Below are 23,434 nucleotides of genomic sequence, written 5' to 3' on the forward strand. Positions count from 1 at the left end.
TTGTCATCCTCAGCATCTTCTGTGCTCTTACACAGTAACAGGGATGAGCTCGTATTTTTCTTTATTTTACAAGTGCAGGTCAGCTTTGTGCCCCTTGGAGGTGTTTTAGGGGTGGTATAGAAGGGGGGAGGTTTAAGGACGAAGCTAAATCCAACCCCCAAGGAGCAAGTTGTTGTGTTTGGTTGGGAGCGGAGCTAAGCGGAGCCGAAGGAGCCAGCGCTGCCCTGTACCCTCCCTGGGGTGGGCAGCGTGGGCCTGGGACCGGCTCTCCCCCTCTGCCGGGGTGGGTGGGTCGGCACAGTTTGGGTATTATTAATATCGTGTTCTGAAAACAGAATGGGAAATGCATAATAGGCTTCTGATAATTATGCACGGAGCCATATCCTAGATACAGGTATCTAGGATAAATTCTAAAAGTCTACTTTTTAAAAGAAAAAAAAAATAACCTTGGAAATAAAAGTCTCTATAATTTTCATTTTACATAAAGGTATCTGTGCTGGATTTGACTCCCCGAGATAGTAAATGCCCACAGATTGAATGTGGGTGGTCAGCAGATCAGAAAATTGGGCCATCCATCTAAATTTGTCTCCCTCTTAAATCTATCCTATTCACGTCAGCGTTGTTTAAAGCTGTACAATAGGGATTCAATAACTTAAAGGCAGCTTCTATTATCATACGATATAATCCATTTTCATAACAGCGAAGTCACCGTGTACGGACTGCTCCAGATGCTCATCTCCTGGAGCTGGCGGTGCTTGTGAATGCAGGCGCGCTTGCATGTGAGATGCTCCCGGATTTTTAATTTGCACTAGTGCAGGTGAGACACCGCAAAATCGCTCCGAGCCTTCGCGAGATGTACATTAGGAGTTTAAAGGGGAATTTCTGGAAGCAACTGGCTGAAATTTGCTGAGGTTTTGTACATAGCCCAGTTTCTGTGATTTGTGGTTTGCAGTTACAGTTATCAAAAAGCAGTGTTTAAAGTGACATCTTTTCACTGTAGCTTTAGGGTGAGTGCTGGGGCACCCCCCAGCCAGGACGGAGCTGGGCTCTTTTCCAGATTGTACATTATCAAATGAATAATTAACTGTAAACTCATTGCAAATCCTAATTAGTCTCCTTCCTACAACTGCACTAAACATAGTGTTGCTTCGGCGTGACGTGGAAAGAACTTGACCTTCAGGCTTTAATGCCGCAGGGAAGAACTTGACGTTCAGAACCCAACTTACCTTTGTCATACTGCAAATCGGATTTTTTTTTATTACAAAATTAGAAAGATACAGGTATGTCTGTATATGTGCCTGGCCTCTGTCCCGGTGTGCATTGCTAGCTGGAAGCTTGGCTGTGCTGCTCATCCCACAGGCAGCAGAAAAAAATTTAGGAAAAATTATCTGGAACGTTGGTTTTGACCTGTGTTATAGTCTTGATGGGGAATTGGCAGGTGGGCTTTGCTTTGTATCCTGGCCTGTACTGCACAGGGAGGTTTGGGGTGTGGAGAGCTGTGCTTTCTACGGAACCGTGAGCGTGTTGGGACCAGCAGGTGATGGTGGAAGATGCTCCCGGGTTTTCTGCCCCGTTCTGTGCCGTTAAGCGCTTGGTGGCGCAGGGTGGCTGCTCTGCATCTCACGGCGTGCTTTCAAAATGGCACGTGGAGCCTCAGTTTCTCTGCAGGTGACTTGGAAGTAATTTTTGCGTGAGGGAGGAGAGGGAAGGCTCCCCCTTCTCCGTTGCTGCTCTGGGAAATCCTCTTCCCCGGTGGCTGTGGTACTTCGGTGTGGGGAGAGCCAGGTGGCCGTGCTTGCCGCCCTGGGAGGCGCCGAGAAGGAGCAATGAGAGGAGAGGTGGCAGCTCATGTTAGAAGAAACGTACTGACGGCTGGAGCAATGCATAACCTGAGATTAACGACCAGCATATAACATTAAACCAGACTTGACTAACCTGAAAACCCAGATACCGTTGCCGCAGCGTGGAAAGTTAGCAGTGTTTTGTTGGTAAAATCACAGAGCAGTAGCCAAGGTAAACAATTCCAGTCTGAATCTGTTTTTCTTCCCGTTTAGGTGACACTGAGCAGGAGCTGGGACCCCCTCCGTCCGTAGATGAGGCAGCAAACACACTCATGACTCGCCTGGGCTTCCTCCTGGGAGAGAAAGTGACGGAGGTACAGCCAGGGCCCCAGTACAGCATGGAGGTGCAGGACGAGAACCAGGTACGACCCCCCCATCCTGCTCGTACGGCAGCCACTGCCCGGGCTGTGCCCCACATGCAGCCACGGGCGAGAGCGGTTATTTGCTAATTATGTGGCAGCTGAGTGTCTCATAACGGTGAAATAATTGTTATGAGGTAGAAGGTTGTATCTCCTCAGTAAGCAGTGACTCATCAGTACAGTGCGGCAGTCCACGTTTTGGGGATCAGCTGCTGCTGTGTGAAGCAGCTTCTGTTGTTTTTCTGTTTCTGCAAACATTGTAGGAGTGGGTAGCATTTCTAATCAGATTATAGTGACCAAAATAATCCGTGCTTTCATGACATCTTCTATGCAATATTTCAAAAGTGCTTAAGCAACATTACATAAAGGCTCGCAGTTTCTCCAGGAAGGAGAGGTAAGTAGTAATAGTATGATTTTACAGATAGTCACAGTTTTCGCTTGTGTTTGCTGAACAAGGTGATTTCATGCTTGAAAACAGATACAGAAAGCAAATCATAAAAATCTTTATTGTGGTGGAGCTTGTTGCATCCCCTGTGTCAGGCTGAAAAGCAAAACAGCAAAAAAGCTCAGGGCTACAAAGTAGATTTTGTGGAGACTGCCCGAGTTTCTTCCTCTTCCTCGATCCTGGACCATGTACCTGTTCCTAGTGGTGTTGGTAAGATGGGAATGAAGCTAGGAGACAGGTTTTTTCCTTTTTTATTTTATTTTTTAAATATTGATATATGGGTAGTCCAATAGCCCATGTAGCAGGAGCCCACTTCCAGTTCTGTCTCCTTGAAACAGTAATGGCACGACTCCGACCAGTCGCACCGGTGTTGGACATGGGCACGGTTCAGGGGCTGTGGCTTAAGGGCCTGAATTCCTTAAAAAAGGGTCGGGGAAAAGTGGAAGCCAAGAGGAGTCCTCAGGAGACAGTGGTGGACCCCTTGGAGTGGGTCCAGAGGGGCCACAAGAGTGGTCCGAGGGGTGGAGAAGGTGGGGGGACCTCAAAGCCCTCCCAGTGCCTGGCGGGGGGAGCTGGGGGGGTTCAGCCTGGGGAAGACTCCAGGGGGGACCTCAGAGCCCTCCCAGTGCCTGGCGGGGGGAGCTGGGGGGGTTCAGCCTGGGGAAGGTTCCAGGGGGGACCTCAGAGCCCTCCCAGTGCCTGGTGGAGGCTTACACGGAACAGGGGGACAGACGTTTTTGGTCCTGTTGCAGTAGGGTGAGGGGTGATGGTTTTAAACTGGAAGAGGGGAGACTGAGAGCAGGCACAAGGAAGAATTTGACAGAGTGTGGTGGGACCCTGGCGGAGGTTGCCCCGCGAGGTGGTGGAAGCCCACCCCTGGGAACAGGCTGGACGGGGCTCTGCGCCAGGTGGGCTAGTTACAGATGTCCCCCCTCATTGTGGGGGGGGTGGGCTAGATGGCCTTGGGAGGCCCCATCCCACCCAAAGGTCGCTGTGAGGATGGTCTCTGCACCTTCAGGCTGGGTTCCCACCACGTCCCACGTCTGTCCGGCCCCCGCTGCAGGCTGGACCAGCAGGTTTTGAATCTTCTGCATGGGCTAAAGTATGCCTGAGAGCCAAGAAATGTGTTCTTGTAAATTTTTTAACACATTCATTAAGCTTTCAACGCTTTCATTGATTTTTTTTTTTTTTTATGCAAGTTGTGGTGGATTTGAAATGTATTTTACTATACATTGTGCTAGAAAATGTACTTTTAACAGGCACCTATTTGAGCTGAATACTTCAAAGCCAAGCAGAGCTTTCTACTATAAATGGTTCCTTTTGTTGTTGCCTTTTGACAAAAATTAAAATCCCATCCAATGATGTCTTTGGAGAATAAATAAAAGAAAAATCTAAAAAGAAACAGCAGAGAGTTGTCCTCTAAAATAGATTGATATCCTGGGCTGTCTGCTAATTTTTGCATGAAAAAGTTTTCCAGGGCCTTTGAATGCTATTCATGTGCTGGTGAAGATAAAGAGAGGCTGGTTCCTCAATTACCAAGTTAATTTTTTTTTCTTTCTTTGTGAGCATCTCCCGCTGTCAGCACTTGCCTAGAGCCGCAGGGTGCTGGAGGTCGGAGATGACTCTGGAGGTCCCATCCAGCCACCTGCTGGAGGCAGGGCTAGCGTCCAAACCGGACCGCCTTGCTCAGGGCTGGTCCAGGTGAGTTCTGATGCTCTCCACAGATGGAGACGGACAGGCTCTGGGCAGCCTGTTCTGGGGCTTGGCGACTCCGGTTGTGAAGGACTTCTTCCTTCTGCCCAACACATCATGGCCCGGGTACAGCCGGTGACGTAGTGTCATGTCCTTTCCCTTTGCACCCCTCAGAGGAGCACGGGGGTGCCTTTCCTGCATCCCCCTGCCGACGGCGGGATGCTGCGGGTGTCCCTCCATGCGGTTTAGCCGTCTCTTCTCCAGGCGGATGGAACCCTTTCCATCAGCCTCTCCTCCAGCCATCCCACGGTCCTGGTGGCCCTCCTCTGGCTCCTGTCATTTACCGCTGGCCGTCTCAGGACATGAAGCCTGGCCAAGCCAAAGCTGCCACTGCATGTCCCGAAAATCCAGCTCACCTTCCCAAATGGAATTTCTTCAGCTACCCCACCCAAAGTAGTGTTGGAAATCACACGGTGAGATGTCTGTGGGATTTGCAAAGTTTAATTCTTCCGTTAATCATTAATTAATTAAAATCTGATTGAGACTTTGACTACTAGTTTGCACTTGAATTTAAAAAGGAGAACAATTTTCTAGGTTTTAAATGTGTTAATTTCCATGGCCTGGGCGAAGAAAATGTTCTTTGTATCGAAAGCTGGGACTCGGCTGCTGCTTGTTATTCTAACCATGCTTTGCCTTCTCAAGCGAGAAAATAATTATTTGCAATCTTACCAGGGCTTGAGCTAAAGTGGAGATAAGGAATAGAGGTGTTTTCACTAAAACTGCCCCAATCTGTAAATCGGCACGTTGCATTCTCATTCGGTTGCCTTATTTTGAATAAGTCAAAGGATATATTCTCTAATCCAGATCACTATGGAATTGTGTGGTTTATGTGCTGTCTCTTCCTTAATCGTGCCTTCCTTAATGAGAGATCGCAAACGCTGAAGAATAAATCCTTTTTTCTCCTACTTTTTGGGAAACTATTTTTTTAACTGCACCGGCTGCCAGAGAAGCACAAAGGACAATGAGACTGTGACAGAACAGTGTAATTTTTCAAGGCTTAGCGAAAATGTGACAGATGAAACAGCAGCAATAATAATACAGAATGATCTGTCAATGGAAATTTATATTTAAAACTTGCACAGAGGAACATTTTCCTATATCAATACAAAAATAAAACATGTCAATCAATGCCAAGTGATATACCGTGTTATTTAGTAATTTCCAGTTGCAAGTAGCTTGTTCTTAGGGGGCTGCATTGATAGCACTACAAATAAAAAAGAATTTAGGAGAATATCACTTTTGGCTTTTCATGAAACAATAGTGTTATCAGCTGAAGGGAAGATGAGCCTACTGTTCTTGCACTGCATTTTAATGTGCTTTGAAGTGTAATTTTTCTGTGTTTTCAGGTTAGCGGATGTTATTTTGTTAGTACTGGGGTAAGTTTCAGCCAAGATTTGTTTAAAATCACAGGTGAAACTGACACAGAAAAACCTCACCGGGGAAGATTTATGCTCCTAATAATGCTTCACAGGCTGAAAGATCCCACGTGGGAGCTGATTAAATTTTTAGATGCTGCAGTATGAGGTTGGAAGGCACCTCTGGCGATGGTCCAGTCCCACCCACCCGCTCAGAGCGGGGCCAGCTCGCAGCAGGTTGCTCAGGACCGTCTCCGCTCGGGATTTGAATATCCCTGTATCACCCATGTCAGATGCTCCAGTTGTCTCTGTAGCCCGTGGCCGGACTCGCTCCGGTATCCCCACCTGCCACCAGTACTCCCCGTACTGGGGAGGCCAGACCTGGGTGCAGCGCTCCAGGTGTGGTCCCACCGGAGCGCAGATGCATCCATCACCTTCACCCGCCAGCAGCCCAGGATGCCCTTGGCCTTCCTTGTCCAAACTTAGAAATTATGTTATCTGAAACTTGATGCAGTTCATGGTGCTGTCAGCGAGTTAAAGAAAATGAATATTGGAAAAGGTGATTTAATAGCTCAGGTGTGCTGATGGAGTCTGATCAGCTGTGATAAACCAGAAGAGACAGTTCTGCTGTGGTGGGTAGCTCTGTGAAAACATCTGCTTGATACATAGCAGCAATCTGAAAAGAGCCCTGTGGTAGGTTAGATTAAGAAGAATAAACCCCAGCAATTTTAGGGGGGGGGGGGGGGGGGGGGGGGAATCATGGGATATTTTCATTGAATACTGACAGAAAAGTAGTTCAAAATTTGGCCACTAGAATTAATGACTTAGGAATAATTCTGCAAACTTCAAAAGAGATTTACAAAAATCAGTACGGTATTCAGACATCTGAAAAGATTGTGGTATGGGAAGATGAAAAAGGTTCGTTGAGAGAGAGGGCGTCTGACAGGTGATGTAACAAATGTGTGAAACCAGAATATACTGGGACCCAGAATTTATAGAGCAGTCAGCTTGCCTGCCATTCCTAGAAGGCTGCAGGGGAAAAAAAAAGAGATGTATTTCTAAGTACCTGGAACATATAAGAATGGAAAATAACAATAGCGGTGACCCACTAGCGGCACGGCAAATTGGATGGGGAGAGGAAGGCGTTGGGTTGCTCCTCCCAAGTGCTTCAGCTGCCGATGTGGTGGCAGCCATCTCCTTCGCTGGTGGGCGTTTTGCCTGGGTACCGGAGGGAGAGCATCAATTATCACGGAAATACTCACACGGTTCATTGTCTACCGCGTTGCGGTCTCTCCATGTAATGTATGAACGTGCCCGTGGAGCTGTCACATTAGCGCTTCGTCCCCGGTTTGTCGATGTGCTAATCCATGTTCAGGGCACTCTGTAATTAAGTTAAGATCGATGCAGCTGCGCTGGCGTGAAGGCAGAGGCATGGGGCAAGGGAGGGGGATGCCTGCCTCGGTGCCACCCCGTCCCGCCGCAGGCAGGGATGCTCCATTTCGCTTCACATGCTGGGGCTGGAGTGTTTACACTCTGAGTAAGGATTTTTACAAACCCCATTGGGATACCTTGGACAAATGAGATGGCTTCCTGGTAGCTACACATGGTATCTGCCTTCTGATTTAAAAATCAGTAAATCTTTCACATGTTCTACTCACAAAAGTCTGTCCCAGGCATTTTTTCAGCTTCAAGTATGAAATAGTGAGGAAGGGGGGGGTGGAGGGAAAAAAAAAAAGAGATGTCAAACCCGCTCTGCAGTTTGCAAGCATGGTGCTCTCTGTGGTCACCTTGGGTTCAAATGACATGGAAAGAGGAATACAAATCTGTACGATCATTAGGGAAATATTCGCACAGAATAAAAGAAACTTCATTTAAGCAAATTCCAAATGGGGAATTAACCTCTGCAGTTCCTTTCTTGGGACCAATATCATTTTACAACAGTGAGTAAGATGCTGTCCGCAGAGGCTAACTACGGCAAGAGAGCACGGGGACAGTGTTCTGCAGCGTCCCCTGAGAAGGGGGAGATGGGGTCACCTCCCCTCTGCGGGGGCTGAAAGAGGAATTTAAGGGATGATCACATGCTCAAAAGCCCATTTATTATTTTTTTTAAGAGCTTTCTTTGTGCACCCCCATCTGCGGGAGGGAGGTGGGCTGCTGGGCTGCCCAGGGCGAGGGTGCCCGCTCCTGGGTGCTCGCACCCCGGCAGGGTGCCCACCCTGGGGCACGGGGCTTCGTTCTGTGGGAGGCAGACGCTGAAGTTGCCCGTTTTAAGGTGATTCCCAGGTGTCTGCTCTGCAGCCCAGGCTGAGGGTGACGGAGTTGCTGTGCTGGGGGAAGACGAGCATCTCCCCGTGCTGCGCAGCCGTTCTGGCTCCCTGCAGATGCTCTGGGGCTGCCCTCCAGGGAGGAGAACCTTTTGCCGGGGAAGTTTCTGTATCCAGCAGCCTGTGGTTAAAACAAGGGCGCTGTCTTGTATCGCAGCTTCTCTCAAATTGAATTCCAGGGCTTTGTTTTCTTAATAAACTAATCTCCGTGCGCATATCACATATATATCACATGTATAAACTCTTGCAGGTTTTTTGCACGCCATATCTTACAGGGCCTTTCCAAAATAATGCTGAAAGCACCAGATTTTTTGTGCTGCTGCTTTTTTTTTTTTTTTTTGCTCTGCCTTTGGAGAGCAACCCCTATTACATTTCTGGTGGTTTTTTTTCTTTTTTTTTTAAACTTTTATCTGGTGGGGAAGCCATGCCTGGGTGGGGAAGGGCTGCCTCACATCTAGATGAGGGATTTCAAGCTTCCTCCTTGCAAGGATGTAAAAGCACTCTTGTTTTTCTTGAATGGAGGAAACATTTTCAAAGCAAAATAAAAATTGCAGCTCCACGGAGGTTTGGGAGCAGGCAGAAGGGACCCAGAGATCTTTGTAGGGTTTCCTGGTCATGCTGGTTCGTGCTGTAAGTGGAGGTGAGATCACGCTGTGTGCTTACCTGTGATGTAAGCATGTGCGATACATGCTGTATCGTGATTTTTGCTTATTTGTGCTTTTGCTTTTTCATATTTTTTTTACTTCCAGTTCAACACTAACAAAATGATCACAATTCCTAATAAAGGAAGGAATTAGGCTTTTAGTAAATACCACTGTATTTCTGTTTTCTGTGTTGCCTATTGAACGTGGAAGCTGGAGTCTGTAAGGCACGCAGCAGCAAACGAGCGCAGTGTCTGCATTTTCCCAGGTGCGTGGTGGCACGGCGGGCACTGTGAACAGTAAAGCGCTTTTTAACTCCACCGTACGGAGCAGATCCTCAAGTATGAGCTATAATGAGACTTTCCCCCCTGCCCCCTGCCCGGCTGCGGTGAGTGACGTGTTCCCTCTTGCCGTTTTTCAGAGCTCGGCCGTGACGCAGCGCATCAGCCCCTGCTCCACGCTGACCAGCAGCACGGCCTCGCCGCCGGCCAGCAGCCCCTGCTCCACCCTGCCACCCGTCAGCACCAGCGTCACGGCCAAGGACTGCACCTACGGCGCCGTCACCAGCCCCACCTCCACGCTGGAGAGCAGGGACAGTGGAATCATCGGTGAGTCCTGCCACCTCCTCCCCCTCGCTCTGCTGCCCGCCCACACGGTCACCGGCGGCACTGGCTGAACAAGTTACTCGAGATAATCAACGCGTGTTCGCTAATTAACGCGGGGGTTTTGCATTATTCAAGTTAATGCCGTGGTGACCCGAGGTGGATGGTGCCCCTCCGTCTGCCACTCATCATAGGGAAAGCTGTGTAGAGCTGGTGCAAGTTGGGATGCATGAAGTTAATACGCAAATTAATCGATGCAAAATTTTGGAACTTGTTTAAATGGTGAAAGAGGAAGAGTTTTATCTTTCTTCGCCTATTTTTGTATCCCAACTTTACCTTTTTGTTCCTCGCAATCTTTCTTCCCAATGCCTCCTTTAACTCTAGTGGGGTTATTGGGGCTTTTTTCTACCAAGTTTTTCTTTTGTTCTGTGTCCTCTCCTTCAGCTGCTGTCCGTGTCCATTTACAAACATGGAGGTTCGTATTTAGAATCTTCTAATTTAAGAGAGATGCCAGCTTTTTTTTCACCCGGTAAGGAAGATGGGATGGTCTCGGTGCCAGATACAGGAATTTCAGAGGCATCTATTTTTCAGCATTTTCCTTCCCTTAATGTCATTTAGTCCATAGCCACTGCTCTGATGTCAGAGGAAAGAGAATGGATGATGGCATCACGTTCATAGTTCAAATACTGTTGGATTGCATTATTATAAATGTAAAAGACTGATTGATTACCTTCTGTGCCCCATGAGTGTCACTGCCACCCTCCCAGTGACTCTGTGCCTCAGAAGTGACCTGCTGCTCTTAAGCTCAGCCTTGGGCAGGAGCTGGGTTAAATTAACGCAGATTTCAGTGAATTTTTGTAGCTGCTGTAGCAGGTTTTTCATTCAAGCGGTCTGTAGGTTGCAAGTGTAAAGGATCTTGGGAAAATAACAGGCACTGATTAATTTCTGTTCGGTGACCGTAAAGGTGCAAGAGGAGGAGAGCGACGTCTGTGTAACGTCAGGCAGGATGGTCCCCCCTTGAGTTGTCCTTGCCACGTGTGAGTGTTTCTCCAGCTAAGAAGATTTTACTTTGCCAACGGTTTAGTAGTGCTTAAAAAAACCCAGCAAGGAGGGTTGATAATTTAGGGAGGTTAGTTGTACTAGTGATTAATATTTTCCGTGGCTGATCAAGAAACCTGGGCTTGGTTCAGCTGCGTGCCGCAGCAACCTTTGTAGCACTTCTGCCTGCGTGATCTTCGAATGCAAATATGTAAGCTATTCTGAGCCGCAGACCGAAGTAGGTTAATGAATTCTGGGAGAAGCCCTTGCAGGATCACACACCCGTCGATCTCTGCTCAGGATGCCCCATGGCAGAGCTTCACCCCATCCAGCCTGCCCCTTGCCGCCCGGGTGGGCTGGGGGGGCCACGCTCAGGTGAAGTGGAGGCTCAGTTCCAGCCGGGTCCTGCCTCCATTCTAAGACCTGAACGAAGCCCGAAGCGGAGCAGCAGAATCAGTAAAAAAGCGCATGCTCTGCTTTTTCGAGCTGCTCTTGCCCATGAGACCCGTGGGTGCAGGCAGTGCCGTCGCGTGGGGCGATCGGCTCGGCACAGCAGGGCTGTGGGGCTGCACTTGGGCTTCCTCGGGGCTTTCTTGTCCAGGTGGAAGCCCGAGGAGCTGTGGGCAGCCTTTCTGCTGCACTCACAGAAGCGGCAGCGTGACCCCGATGCCTGATGTGGTAAAATATTGAGTCTCTTTGCTCAGCCTTTCTGCCCTATCCCTTTTTTCAGTAGCTCTATAGTAATTAATTTTTAAGTCTGGAATGTTCACCCCAACCACCGCCACCCCAGGAAGGTTCTCTCTTCGAGGTTCTTCTGTCAGGAACGTAGATTTTCCCATGGAAACTTGGGAAATAATAGAAGGTGTCTTATCCCAAGGCTATGTTAATGTATCCCAGATGGAAGAGTCGTGTAAAAGTATGTTCGTGTGGAGTAAGGGAAGGACTTCTCACGGCTTTTCTCTGCTGGTGTTTGCACTCAATGGGAAACAAGAGCCTCCTTCTCCCCTTGTTTCTCTCCCCCTTTATTTTGACAATAACATTTTCAACACCTTCTTACTCTGGCATTTGATAGAAGCTGAACAGCTGTAACAAATTGTGGGGAAAACAGTCTTCTCCCGTCATCCTTTCCAGCAGTGAAAAAAAAAAATTGGGAGGTTTTCCACGCAGTCTGTTTTTCTGTACCTCCGCTGTCTTCTGCAAGCGTGAGGTCAGCTGGAGCCGGGGGGGCCGTTTCCCGGTGGGAGATGGATGCGCAGTTTGGTCGTTGCCCTCCGGCTGGGGTGGGAACCGGGTGTGTGGTGATGGTGAAAGGTGCTCTCTGCATGACGGCGGTTCCTTAGAATTATTTTCACTGCAGAACGGAGCGGACAAATTGTCCGCATGCAGGGAGCGAGACCCACCTCACGCTTCGCGCTCCCCTTGGGAACAGATCGGCTGCTTCGTTTCTGGAGGGTCAGGGATCAGGTTTCCCTTTCGGTTGCATTCCTCGATTATCAGATACAGATCTTGGATGCATGTCCCTTGCTCGCGTTTGTTCCCTGCAAGGTTGGCTGGGATGACGTGGCTTTTGGTCTGAGCAGCTTCGCGTGGTACCTCAAAAGTGTAAATCTGCTGGAGATTTCCCTGTCAAAGCTACTTGTGGTTTGGTGTGTAGAAAAAGAGTGAACATTTCCCTGGGTGTTTTGTGTTTCCTGAGTCACGGTCCCTCCCGCTCCTCCCAAATAACTGCTTTAAGCTGTTAGCTCATGAGCTCCCAGAAGGTGTATTTTTCTAATAGGCAGCTCCAATAAATATATTTTATTATAAATAAATAAATATATCTTATTCACCCTGATAAAAGCTTTGGTTCGGGGAAGATCTCTTGATCTCTGCCTGAGCTGCAAGGAGCATCACCTCCAAATCTCGCGATCAGGAGTAGCCACCGAATTTCATATTTTAAAAACACAGAGGCTTTAACACGTGTCCCAGAAGGTTAGCGTGCCCTTTGTAAAATATTTGAGAATTGGCAAAGGGCAGAAAACCATTAATCAAGGTGGGAAGCTGATCCTACAGCATTACGTGTGCTTGTGGCTCTCCGTGTGATCTCGCTTAGCACAAAAGGGGTTTGTACATATTAAGCTTATTTTCATGTCTATATTGCTAGACACAGCATTAATCGGTCAAAGTTGAATCAGAGTGTGGCTCCTCAGACTCCGAGTTCCCTGCCTGAAGAGTGTAACTAGCCACTAAGGTGTGTGGAGTGGCCGTTTTGGTGTTCCAGTTTGGATGTGGGTACCAGTTTTTAACCAGTCAGGTTTTTTCTATGATGACTTGTCCTCTTGGAATTTTTCCTGTCCATTTGTATGTCGCCTCTGATATAATTTCCATTATTAGAGAACAAGTGTGTCCTGTTTCTAACGCGCCCGGCACAGGGACTGCTTGGCGCTTGCAGATAATGTTGAGAAGTGCATCGCTTGGGTTAGAACCAGACTTATTTTGAAATTTTAGATCCTCTACGGTAGAGGGGAGTTCAATCTACTTTGAAAGCGTAAGAAAAAAAATGTTACAAGGTCCAGATCTTCAAATTCAGGCACCCTTATTTGTAAAAGAAACAAAATGGGGAAGGGGGGAGGAGGAGAGGGGAGGTGAGCCAAGAGGAGAGAGAGGAGCAAGTCAGCCCTTTCTCCTGGAAGCCACTAAATCCTTTTCATGTAGAACAGAATGGCTGGTGAAAACGCTGACCTGCCTTTAACCTCGGCATAGCTTCCAGGGGTTTTTGGCTCTCGCTGTGTAGAAGCAGCCAACTGTTAATGTTCGAAATCTGCTACTGAAAAGAAAACTGGTCAAGGAATCACGTGCTGCTACGGGGGAACTTTGCACTTCACGCCCCCGCAGAAGTGGACTGTAAAGTTTTGCTGTTTGAATGCAGCAGAACAGAAGAAAATCTCCAGCAATTCTAGCAAGCCTGCAAAATAAAACAGAAAACATTTCTTGCCAGTATGAACACCACAAGCACTCGGGTAAGCTTTACAAGCAGCACTTGATGTCATTTAGCAGCAGCCTCCCAAGGGTGCTAAAATTTTGAAGGGCTCTTTTCCATGGTGAATCTTCCTGGGGAAGTGCTGTAATTTACTCCGGTATGAAAAGAGGCCACAGTTTTTCTGAAGGTAGAGTCCTGTGATGATCTACGCTGTGTTCCCCACCTAATTGTTAGGGGGATCGTCTTGAGCAGGGAAAATAGGTGTGATGCTAAAGCCACTTAAAGGGCAGCCAAGCAAGCTGCGTAAACCCTCCTGCCCCGCACCGCAGTGATGCGGACAGGTCTAACACTGTGCGGGCCGGTTGCCTTCACTTAGATTTTGTGCAATTTTACAATGAAGAGCAAGATGTAAAGGACCCCCGTTCCCTTCTGGAGGTCTCTGGCATGTAGCTTTTCTCATGTTCTTTTTTTGGTGTTTTTCACTCTGGCCCCCGAGCTTTTATCGAGTTGCTGCTTTCTACAGGTTTGTGTGTTTGTGGGTTAAAAATAGGTTTGTTAATAAATTAATCTGGAGTTTGTGCTAAGCAGAATAGATGCTGCTGGCAATAAAACAAGATAGATTTGTTTGCAAGTTAAACTGCTTTGAGAATGGAACAAAGAGCAGCTCGAAAGGCACATCAAGATAAATTTAACTCAGGTTAAATATTTTTGTGATCTTACAGCTAAAGCATTTGAATCAGTCTTATGAAATGCTCTGTTAATAATGAATGAGATTTCTAAGAATTACAGATCTTTTTTTACCTCTCGCCAGCTTCCATTTGGACTCATTCCCCAAAGGAGGAGCTCCCTGAAAAATGTCTAATATTGATGAATAATGAGCTTTTGTTCACTGATGCATCTGCATATTGCAGGTGACGGGGCTGATGGTTTAGGAGGTGAGGAGGGGGGCTATTTATCAGCGTCTCATCAGCTCTTGAGCAAAATCAGTGGGCTCGCAGAGTCCCAGCAAATGAATTGCAAAAGGACACCATGTCTGAATCCTGATTAAATTCCTTCTCCATTTCATTACAAGGGCAAATTAAGCAGAAAGCGAACGTGTGCGTGCACACGTGGGGCGTGGTTGGTGTCAGGGGTGAGAAGCCATGAAGTCATGAATCAGAGTTCTGCCTTCCCCCGTGTTAAGCCACTGAGGCATCAAGGGTTGGGTTTGGCACCAAAATCTGACCTTAAATACTGGATGAAGGGTCAGCTACAGGTGTTTGTTGTGTTACTGAAAAGACGTAAGGAGAAGGAAAAGCGTTTAAAGCTGAGGGAAGTGGCCCGGAACAGATGTTATACTCAAACTGTGAAATTTGCTGCAGTTTATGGTCCAGCCCGGTAGATGGAAAAAAAAAAAAAAAAAAAAAGAGTGAAAAATTGAAAGAAAGAATTAACTGAAAAGACAGATCAGAAGACAGCTAGAGGAAAATTCAGTGTTGTCAGCTCCCACGGTGTTATTTTGGATACTGTGCTAAGTGACTTTTCTTTAATGTTTTAGCTGTTGATGGCGTGAGATTAGATGGGACTCTCAGCTTTTATTTTAAGACCAGCAAGATTTTAATCTTCATGGTTATGAAAAGCTGCACAGGGATCCAAGCTTGCCCAAAAAGTTCAATGCCAGGGATAAAATAACTTCCCTCCCCTTGTGCACACACCCCCACACATGCCTCCTTTCTGCTTTCTTGTTTAAATCTGAGAATTTTAAAATCAGTTTCAAGACTGTCGTGGACATAAAAAAAGAAGAAAAATTGTCCTTGCTGATGCTAAAGAAGGAAAAAAAAAGGTGAACTGATATTGATGAGACAGGCAAAAAGAAAGAAGGATCCAAAGTGGTAAAAGATGGAGAGTACAGGGAAGGCACTGAATCAAGAAGGCGATGGGAGTTGGTGTAGGGTTGAAGGGATGTGTATGTGCATTTCTTCTGAAAATTTAACAGCCTCACTGTTAAAATCCAGTGGTTCCCTGTAGCTGGCTGTCACGGTGCCACCCCCGGCAGCAGCTGAGCCCTGCACAGCCGCTCGCTCCGCACGGCACGGTGGGGGAGACAATCCGAAGGGTAAAAGTGGGAAAACTTGTGGGTTGAGATAAGAACAGTTTCATAACCGAAGTCAAATATTAATAATAGTAAATTGTAGTGAAAGGAAAAATAACAAAAAAGACAAAAATAAAACCCAAGAAAAACAAGTGATGGGAAGGAAATCCAGTTGCCCACTGCCAGCTGACGGATGCCCAGCCTGTTCCCCAGCTGCGGCCCCCGGACACCTTTCCCCCCATTTATATAGGGAGCACGATGCCATATGGTACGGAATATCCCTTTAGCCGGTCCAGGTCAGCTGTCCTGGCTGTGCCCCCCAGCCCCTGTGCCCCCCATCCCCCTCGCTGGCGGGACCGGGGAGCCTGCAGAGTCCTCCCCGCTGAGCAGCGCTTACACCGAGTGTAAACATCGGCGCGTTATCGACGTTATTCTCATCCTAACCCCAAAACGCAGCTCCATACCAGCTGCTAGGGAGAAAAATGAGCCCTGTCCCATCCTATCCCACCTGGAACCAGGGCACGGAGGCGTGCAGCGAGGTGCGGGGAGGGGAAGGACGGCGGCCGGGGTCGGGTGGGCAGGCAAGGGGCGTGCAGCCCTTGTCCGTAGCATCAGTGCGTCGCTGTCGCAGAGGCGGTACCCCAGATGTGCATGTGTGGTTCTCTCAGAGGGGTACGTTTAAAATAAGAGCACTTAGGAGCATGGCGGGGTTTTATGATGCTTTGGTAAATCTGCCATCAAGGTCGCTGCACCTGTCTTAGATTTGGAAGCTTTTTAACAGATTTCTAAAATGTCTGTAATAGCAGACTGTGCTTGGAAACCTTCATTACTTTATTTCCGCAAGTGATAAACTGAAGTTGATTAACTAAAGCTTTGCTGCTCTGCTCTGTCTCACCGGCACAGCATTCCAGGGTGTTGTGCTCTGACGGCGCAGCGCCTCGCTCTGCTGAAATGCTTTTTACCCAGGCCTTGCGTCCCTGCTCCAAGCAGCGCACAGGTACGAGCCCCGCGGGGCATTCGTGCCATTCGTCATCCCGCCTGTCAGCCGGCGCGGCGGGGGATTCAGCTTTAGAACAGGACGAACGCGGGGTCAGTACGATGCTGCTGTCGGGGTATTTTTCATTAGGTTTCAAGACCTTTTGTGTGCGGGCCGTGATTTATAGATACCTTGAGGCTTGCGACAGAAATGGTTTTACCTGTTTCATCTCTGCCTTTCTACAGGATTGTTGATATGAATTAAGCGGGTGATTTCCCTGCCCGCCCCCCCATTTGAGGCCAGTGTTGTGAGAAGTTAAACATACCAAGAGCGGCGTGGATTTGGACCTCAACCTCGAGCAGGGCAGACTGAAGGTTTTGGGGGGCTTTTTTTTTTTTTTTTTTTGGAATGGAGAAGCCAACTCGCTGGCTGATGGTGTGTGGTAGAGAATACAAAGCCCTCTAAGTGCCTAGCCTCCCCCCAAAGCCCCAAGTGCTGCCGGGGTTGGGGGGGCATGGGCAGGGCTGGGGCTGCTCTGCTGGCCAAATCCTGCTCGGCAGCCGGGCGCCCTGGAGAGTCCGGGGCAGCGCAGCTCTAATTAGGTGTATCCTGCTGTGGCCAAGTTTATGAAGGCTTATGTAGATTAGGGTAAAAAATTGATTTTACTCCTTGCCAACTGGAACGCGTTAGCTAGGAGTTCTCTGCTGCGGGACGGCAGGTCTGGTTCGGTGCGTGGCTGGAGGCAGGGGGGAGCATCGGGGTTTAGTGCCTAACTTCAGTGCAACGTATGAAGCTCGCAGCTTTGCCCCAGTTACTCCTTTAAAGCAACAAACCCTCTCTTTCCTACTTCAGATGTTACAAATCTTCACGTATAATTAACGTTACAGCGGTTGGTCATCATGAAGGGGTAGCTAGAGAAAAGCGCTTTCTCCTGCAGCGCCGTCTGAAAGGTGGACGTGAAGGTGGGTGTTAAGATCTCTGCCTCAAGGAGAACTGGATGGGGTGGTAAAAATCCCCTCGTGTGTTTTGACTCAAGACAAGTCGTGGAAAGCCTCGTGCTCCGGCGCATAGGCCAGCTTGCAACTAAATAAGAAATAATATTTACCATCCTGTATATACGTGATGAAGCTCTCCCAGAAGCGTCGCTCTGTCTGCAGTGGCATCTAAGGTGCTGTCTTGGATGAACTGCTGCCTTGATACAGTTCTGGTTTTGTCCCAAAGAAATAAAAGATATTTTAAAGCATGTTATTTGCAAAAAGTTCTAATCAAAAGGTTTCACCGAGAGAAATGAGCCAAGTTTGAAAATGAAAGCTTGACACAGGCAAGTCCTCTGCCAAGGAGCGTGCGGGCGTAAATCTGGAAGTCTGAAGGCCAGGTAGGCTTGGAAAAGGACTGCAGCATCTCTGGAGCGTGTCAACAGCCACGTGTCTTCAAGGGCTCCCAGGCTGGGCTGCTCGGAGCTGGGGCGGGTGGTGGTGTTGAAAGCTGGTGGACAGGGACACGGCAAATCCTCGGAGAAAGCTGCGAAGGGGCTGCCTGCATCCTCAGAGGGTCTTGCCATGTTCCTGTTCATGGACGTGGTTTAGCACTCGGATGCTTTAGGTGCCTCAGATTCCGTGTTCATTTTAAATAGTGTGAGACTGCGTGCCAGCAGAGACTGGAGGTACATATATCTATATTTAAAAATAAATATATCTCCCCCCCACATCTGTATATACAGGTGGCACTACTCTGGTGCTGTGGAGGCCCCCAGATGCCTCTGCACTGGGTTTTGCGTGCTCTGCGTGTGGCTGGCGCTGCTGCCCCGTCTCGCTCCGTCCCTGCGATAACCCCCTCGGTGCCTCGGCGAGGGCTCCTGCCCCGGCACACGCCGCGGTCTGTGGGAGCCCGGTGCAGCAGGGTTCTGGTTTTTTCTCCAGGGTCATGCTTTCTGGCTGGATTTGGGGGTGAAGAGAGCCTCAGGTAGACGCGCGTTCCCCGATGGCCTCTGCAGCCCCTCTCGCATCCCGGTGGCTCCTGCCCTGTCGCCCCCGGCCCAGCGTGTCCCATCACTAACCTGATGCGCTGGGTATCGGCTGTTAGAGACTCGCGGTTGCAAGATCTGCCTCTCAGCAGATGGCTTAAGGCAGAAATTCCTGTTCTTTGATGGATTTGAGGTCATCAGTTTATCTTTCCAAAATGTAGAACATGCTGTCTTGTACGAGGTTGCCTTTTTTTTTTTTTTTTTTTTTGAGCTTTTGGTTGATCAGGGATCCTTGAGTTTTAGAATCTTCAAGTTATTAGAATGATTAGGGTTGGAAGGAACCTTTAAAGATCATCTAGTCCAGCCCGCTGCCACGGGTAGGGACACCTCCTAGCAGCCCAGGTCGCTCTCAGCCCCCATCCAGCCTGGCCTGGGACACGCCAGGGATGGGGCACCCTGTGCCGGCGCCTTGCCGCCCTCATTGCAAGTGAAATCCGTGGGACCCGTAAGAAACTTTCTGGCAACGTCTGAAGGCCCGTTCGTTTCTTTTTTAAACCTTGCATTAAGGAAGCATTAATTCTTCTATCTCCATCAGCATGGCAGTTCCGTTGTTGTTTGCCACTTGCCAGTGGCAGGGATGCTGGGAGCCCCCGTGGGGACGGGGGTCTCCTCCCGAGGCTGTGACACCCCTCACCGTGCAGCCCCCCGAGCCAGCTGAGCTGTTACCGGCGGCAAAACCCTCAGACGTCGAGTCTGTGGCGTGTGGGTCCGGCTGGGTCCATTGGCAGTGGGGCAGTTTGAAGGATGTCACCGGGGGGGCTGCGGGGACTCAGGACCTCCTGCCTGCAGGCTGTCACCTGGGCTCGCCGGAGCCACGGCTACCGGCTAGAGAGCTGGGAGACCTTGAAGGGTGAGCACAGAATACTTCTGTGGTTTAGGTGTTCGATCTAAAGAGAGCCCGTTTTTGGCACAAGCTGACGTTCTGATGCTCCCCTCCCCCCCCCCCCCCCCCCGGCTGCCTGACGACAGGAGCAGGGACAGCCGTGTCGTCATGTCGCTTTGCAGCTGCCGTTGCCTGTTTCACTCAGCTTCTCCGCTTCTGGATTAAAGCCCGGAAGATTTTTAACATGGAGATAGGATTTAGGGATGTAGTGATGCGACAGGAGTCCTGTTGTGGTGTGAGGGTGGGTCGTCATTCCCCGTGCAGCAGGGATGGGCACTGTGAAGCACCCACGGGGGGTGATGGGGAGGGGGGCTTGCACAGCCCCTGTCCTGGAATACCCTCGGCACTGCTGGATAGTTTAGGGTGTGGGTATGGCAAGCTTATAGAAATAATGTTATTTTGCAGGTTTCTTTCTGATTGTGGGTGGTCATGGGCTTGATGCTACCGGGGAGTGACGTGAAGTTCGTTCTGCCCAAGAAATGGAGTAGAACAGAATATTTGCGGTGGGAGGGGGCTACGTGGCCGTCCGGTCCAGCTGCCCCGCCGCTTCGGGGCTGCCCAAACCTTTGTACTCCCTTTACATCAACCAACTTCGCATCACCAGCTTTTTACCTCGGAGCAGAACACGCGGCGTCAGCCTCAGCGGTTGCAGATAACGCAAATTTGCTGAAATGAGACGTGGCTTTCTCAGGTTTTGATTGTGCAGTTGTAATTTCTGAGCAGCTCCCCGAGTCGCGCCGTTAGTGAGCTTTAGTTCCCCCAGGAGACACGCTCTGCGTGTCGGTTCATGTTGCTGGCTCGTAGCTAACTGCATGCTTTTTGCCTTTTAAATAAAGTCAAAATTGGTTTGGTTTAAAATAGCTCATAGAAGAGATTAAGTCCACAGAGCAATTGCTTCCAGCCTGTGTAGCAGTACTTATATCATCCAGGGCTGTTCAGAAGGTAAATTAATCCACAGGGAACAATCCTAAATACCTGATTCAATGAAGAGTTTGCACATAAACCAGCTTTAGTGTAAAACAGTGAAAATTATGTTTAAAATGAACACAAATTGACGATCAGAAAAGGGGCCGGCAGGACTTATTAGCTCTTGTTTTCTTTTTTTTTTTTTTTTTTTTTTTTCTTCATTTAGAGAAAACTTATTTTGACACATAGTTGTTTTGCTTTTCCTCAGCTTGATGTGTTGGAAGGTGATTGATTTCCAATGCTGATGTGTTTCTACAAAGATTAGTTAGACACATACTAAGATAGCTTTTTTTAATCAATGGATTTTAACAGATCGATGGATATTATTTTTTTCTGTAAATGCACGACATAGTACGCCTGGCACTGCAGACCCAGGCTTTGAAACAGAGATTTTCTAGAAAACCATTTCAAACATCTTTCTCACTATTAAACAGTTCGAGGGAGCGAGAGAAATCTGTGAACATCTGTTTCTTGGGTTTATCTTCTTTTCCTATGCTGAAGTGTAAACAGATGTACCTGACAGCAAACTGGTTTTTAAATGCCAACAAACAAGTACTGGTTCTTAGCAGTTGCGTGTGTTGGGTTTAGGTTTCAAATATGTTACAGGTAAATTTTGTAACGCTTGATGAGATAGGAAGGTATTGATCCCGCTGCATAGACAGGAAACTCATACTGAGAAATAAAATGATAGAAATAGGGGTAGAGGCTGGAGCTGCGTAGAGTTTGTTGGGGTGGATGAACGAATTGCAGGTCTTGGGTTGGTTTTTTCCATGACGATTTCATGACTTCAGATGTCAGCAGTTAATTTCGATTCCTATTATAATAGCATTTAACATTTCTAATTAAGCCCGATTAGTCCTTGGTCATTTCGTTCACGGTTTTACACTGGGGATGGAGTCGCAAGGTCTGGTGGCACCTCGGGGAGGGGGGGTGGGGTGCATCCCAAGCCCCCGGCTTTCAGTGTCAACACTTCTGTATTTCATCAGCTCTGTGTGGGTATTGCTGAGAGTTTAGACTGAACACCTGGGTTTAGGCAGTGAATTCGTTCCTGTACTCAACAAATGACGGGCTAAACCACGTAGCGCTCTGCTGCTGGGTGTGTTCAGAAAAACCAGCGACGTAACCCTTTGTTTTGTGCGCTTTGGCTGGAACGTCTTCTCTAGGCTGCTCACTCACAAAACTTTGGAAAAAGCTTTAGCTTAAACGCATGTGAGCCTTCCGAGTAATTTATTTTCTGTGTTTATCGATATAATATCGATACAATTTTTGTGTTTATCAATATAAAAAATAATGTGTTGTTAATGAGGCAGCATCTCCCTTGGTCGAGGAGTGGGCTTTGTGGCACCGAGGCTGCCCCTGAGGAGGCGCCCCGGTGTGAGTTGTGCTGCTGACGAGACATGGGAGACCCACGCTGTGGTGTCCAGGGACAGATGGCACAGAAATTAGCAGAGAATTTGGACTGGGAAAGGTATTCGCCACCGTTAAGTGAAAATGCCTGATTTCAGTGGATTTTGCAGGCAGATCTACAAGCACAAGGGCCCATCAGGGTATTCAGGGCTGCGTTGAACTTCAGGGTTTGGAATAGCAGTGGAGATGCGTGTGACTGGGGCAATGCGAGGACAGTGAGCTCTCGTTCAGGAGCTCTCTTTTGGGGGGTTGGTTTGTTTGGTTTTCCCCTTTTCTTCTCTTTTGTCCCATCCCCAAGCCCCAGGTTAGGAAGCAGGCAAGTCTGACGCTCTGGGAAGCTGGCATAGGGTGTTGGGACCTTCTCCCCATGACTGAGAGGTCTGGTTATGACCTTGAATATGTGGGAGACTAAAGATGAAAGGGAATTCAACAGCCCGAAGGGAGTTACAGCCCGTGGATAATTGCATCAGAATCCAGAAGAGAAAATACCGATGGGGAGATGATGGTAGCGGTGCAGGTTGGTGGTGTCTCTTCCCCACGTGAAAGTCAGTATAGCCACAGTCCTGATCTGCAAAATGAAATAGTATCAGGGAAAACGTGTGGATTGCAGTCAAGCTTCGTAAAAACCTGCTGTCAATCAAACAAGACACTGGGTTCGGTTCCCTGAACCAAACTAATCCGTGAGGGCTGGTGGTTCATGCGGCGGCTCCCCGCTGTCCGGCATCACGAGGTTGTGCACTTGTACAGCCCTTCCCTGGAAAGGTGGTGACTGCCATGCAAAGCAAAAGGTCCGAGGAGCACCGATGTTTTTTGCCTTTGTAATTTCTGGTTTCTGGAATTGCATATTTGAATACAATGCTGCACACGATTTTTAATACTCTTTGTAATTACAAATGGCTTTTATCAGTATGAGCCAAAACATTGTAGCCTAAATGTTCTTTTAGAAGTTGTAAGCAGGAACAGTATCATTAAAAACTAAACTCCATAATCTCTGATTTATGTGAATGTGGAAAATATGATGAACATCGCTTTTTGGCTATTGCATTGCACAACTCGGTGCAGAGCAGCATGTGTGCGAGCCGTTCTTTCTTCGTTACTCATTTTGTTTATAATTTCTTCCTTCAAGCTACTTTGACAAGCTACTCAGAAAACGTGGAACGCACTAAATATGGAGGGGAGAGCAGTAAAGAACTTGGATCCGGAGGAAACCTGAAACCTTGGCAGTCCCAGAAATCCAGCATGGACTCCTGCTTGTACCGCGTGGACGAGAACATGACGGCCTCCACCTACAGCCTGAACAAAATCCCGGAGAGGAACCTGGAGACGGTCCTGTCCCAGTCAGTGCAGTCTATTCCTCTTTACCTTATGCCACGGCCAAACTCGGTAGCAGGTAAGAAATAAACGTCGTTGCCTTGAGGTCAGAGTGCGACACGGTGCGCGCGTGTCACAGCCCTTCTCATGTCCCTGTGATCCAAGGAGAAAGCTCCTTTCCGTAGTCATCCTGGGGCTGGGCTCGGTGATCTTAAAGGTCCTTTCCCAACCTCAGTGATTCTATGATTCGGTGATTAAGCGTGACAAAAATTGTCATTTCGTTTGACTCCTTGCTTCTAAATGGAAAATTTCTGGGGGGAAAACTGGTTGTGCTGGTGTTTGATGGTTATTTCAGCAGTCCGTGGCCCCTTTTGTACGAAATTGTACAACTGGAAGGTTGTTGGAGACTGTTTAAAGGAAGACGGTTCTTTGCTATCATTGCACTGCAAATAAACTTGGGTTTGAAGTACCACGTGATTCC

General features: G+C 48.3%; 1 protein-coding gene across 1 annotated transcript in view; it reads left to right on the forward strand.

The window, feature by feature from the left end:
- Positions 1-23,434, forward strand: part of TANC2 (tetratricopeptide repeat, ankyrin repeat and coiled-coil containing 2) — a 242,739-nt gene that overhangs the window by 138,008 nt on the left and 81,297 nt on the right. The window contains exons 7-9 of the mRNA XM_080369447.1: positions 2,055-2,203; positions 9,139-9,325; positions 22,769-23,032. Coding sequence (XP_080225573.1) covers positions 2,055-2,203; positions 9,139-9,325; positions 22,769-23,032 — 600 coding nt within the window. The remainder of the gene's footprint in view (positions 1-2,054; positions 2,204-9,138; positions 9,326-22,768; positions 23,033-23,434) is intronic.

Source organism: Falco punctatus (genome assembly GCF_963210335.1).
Source record: "Falco punctatus genome assembly, chromosome: 19".
NCBI classification, from domain to species: Eukaryota; Metazoa; Chordata; class Aves; order Falconiformes; family Falconidae; genus Falco; species Falco punctatus.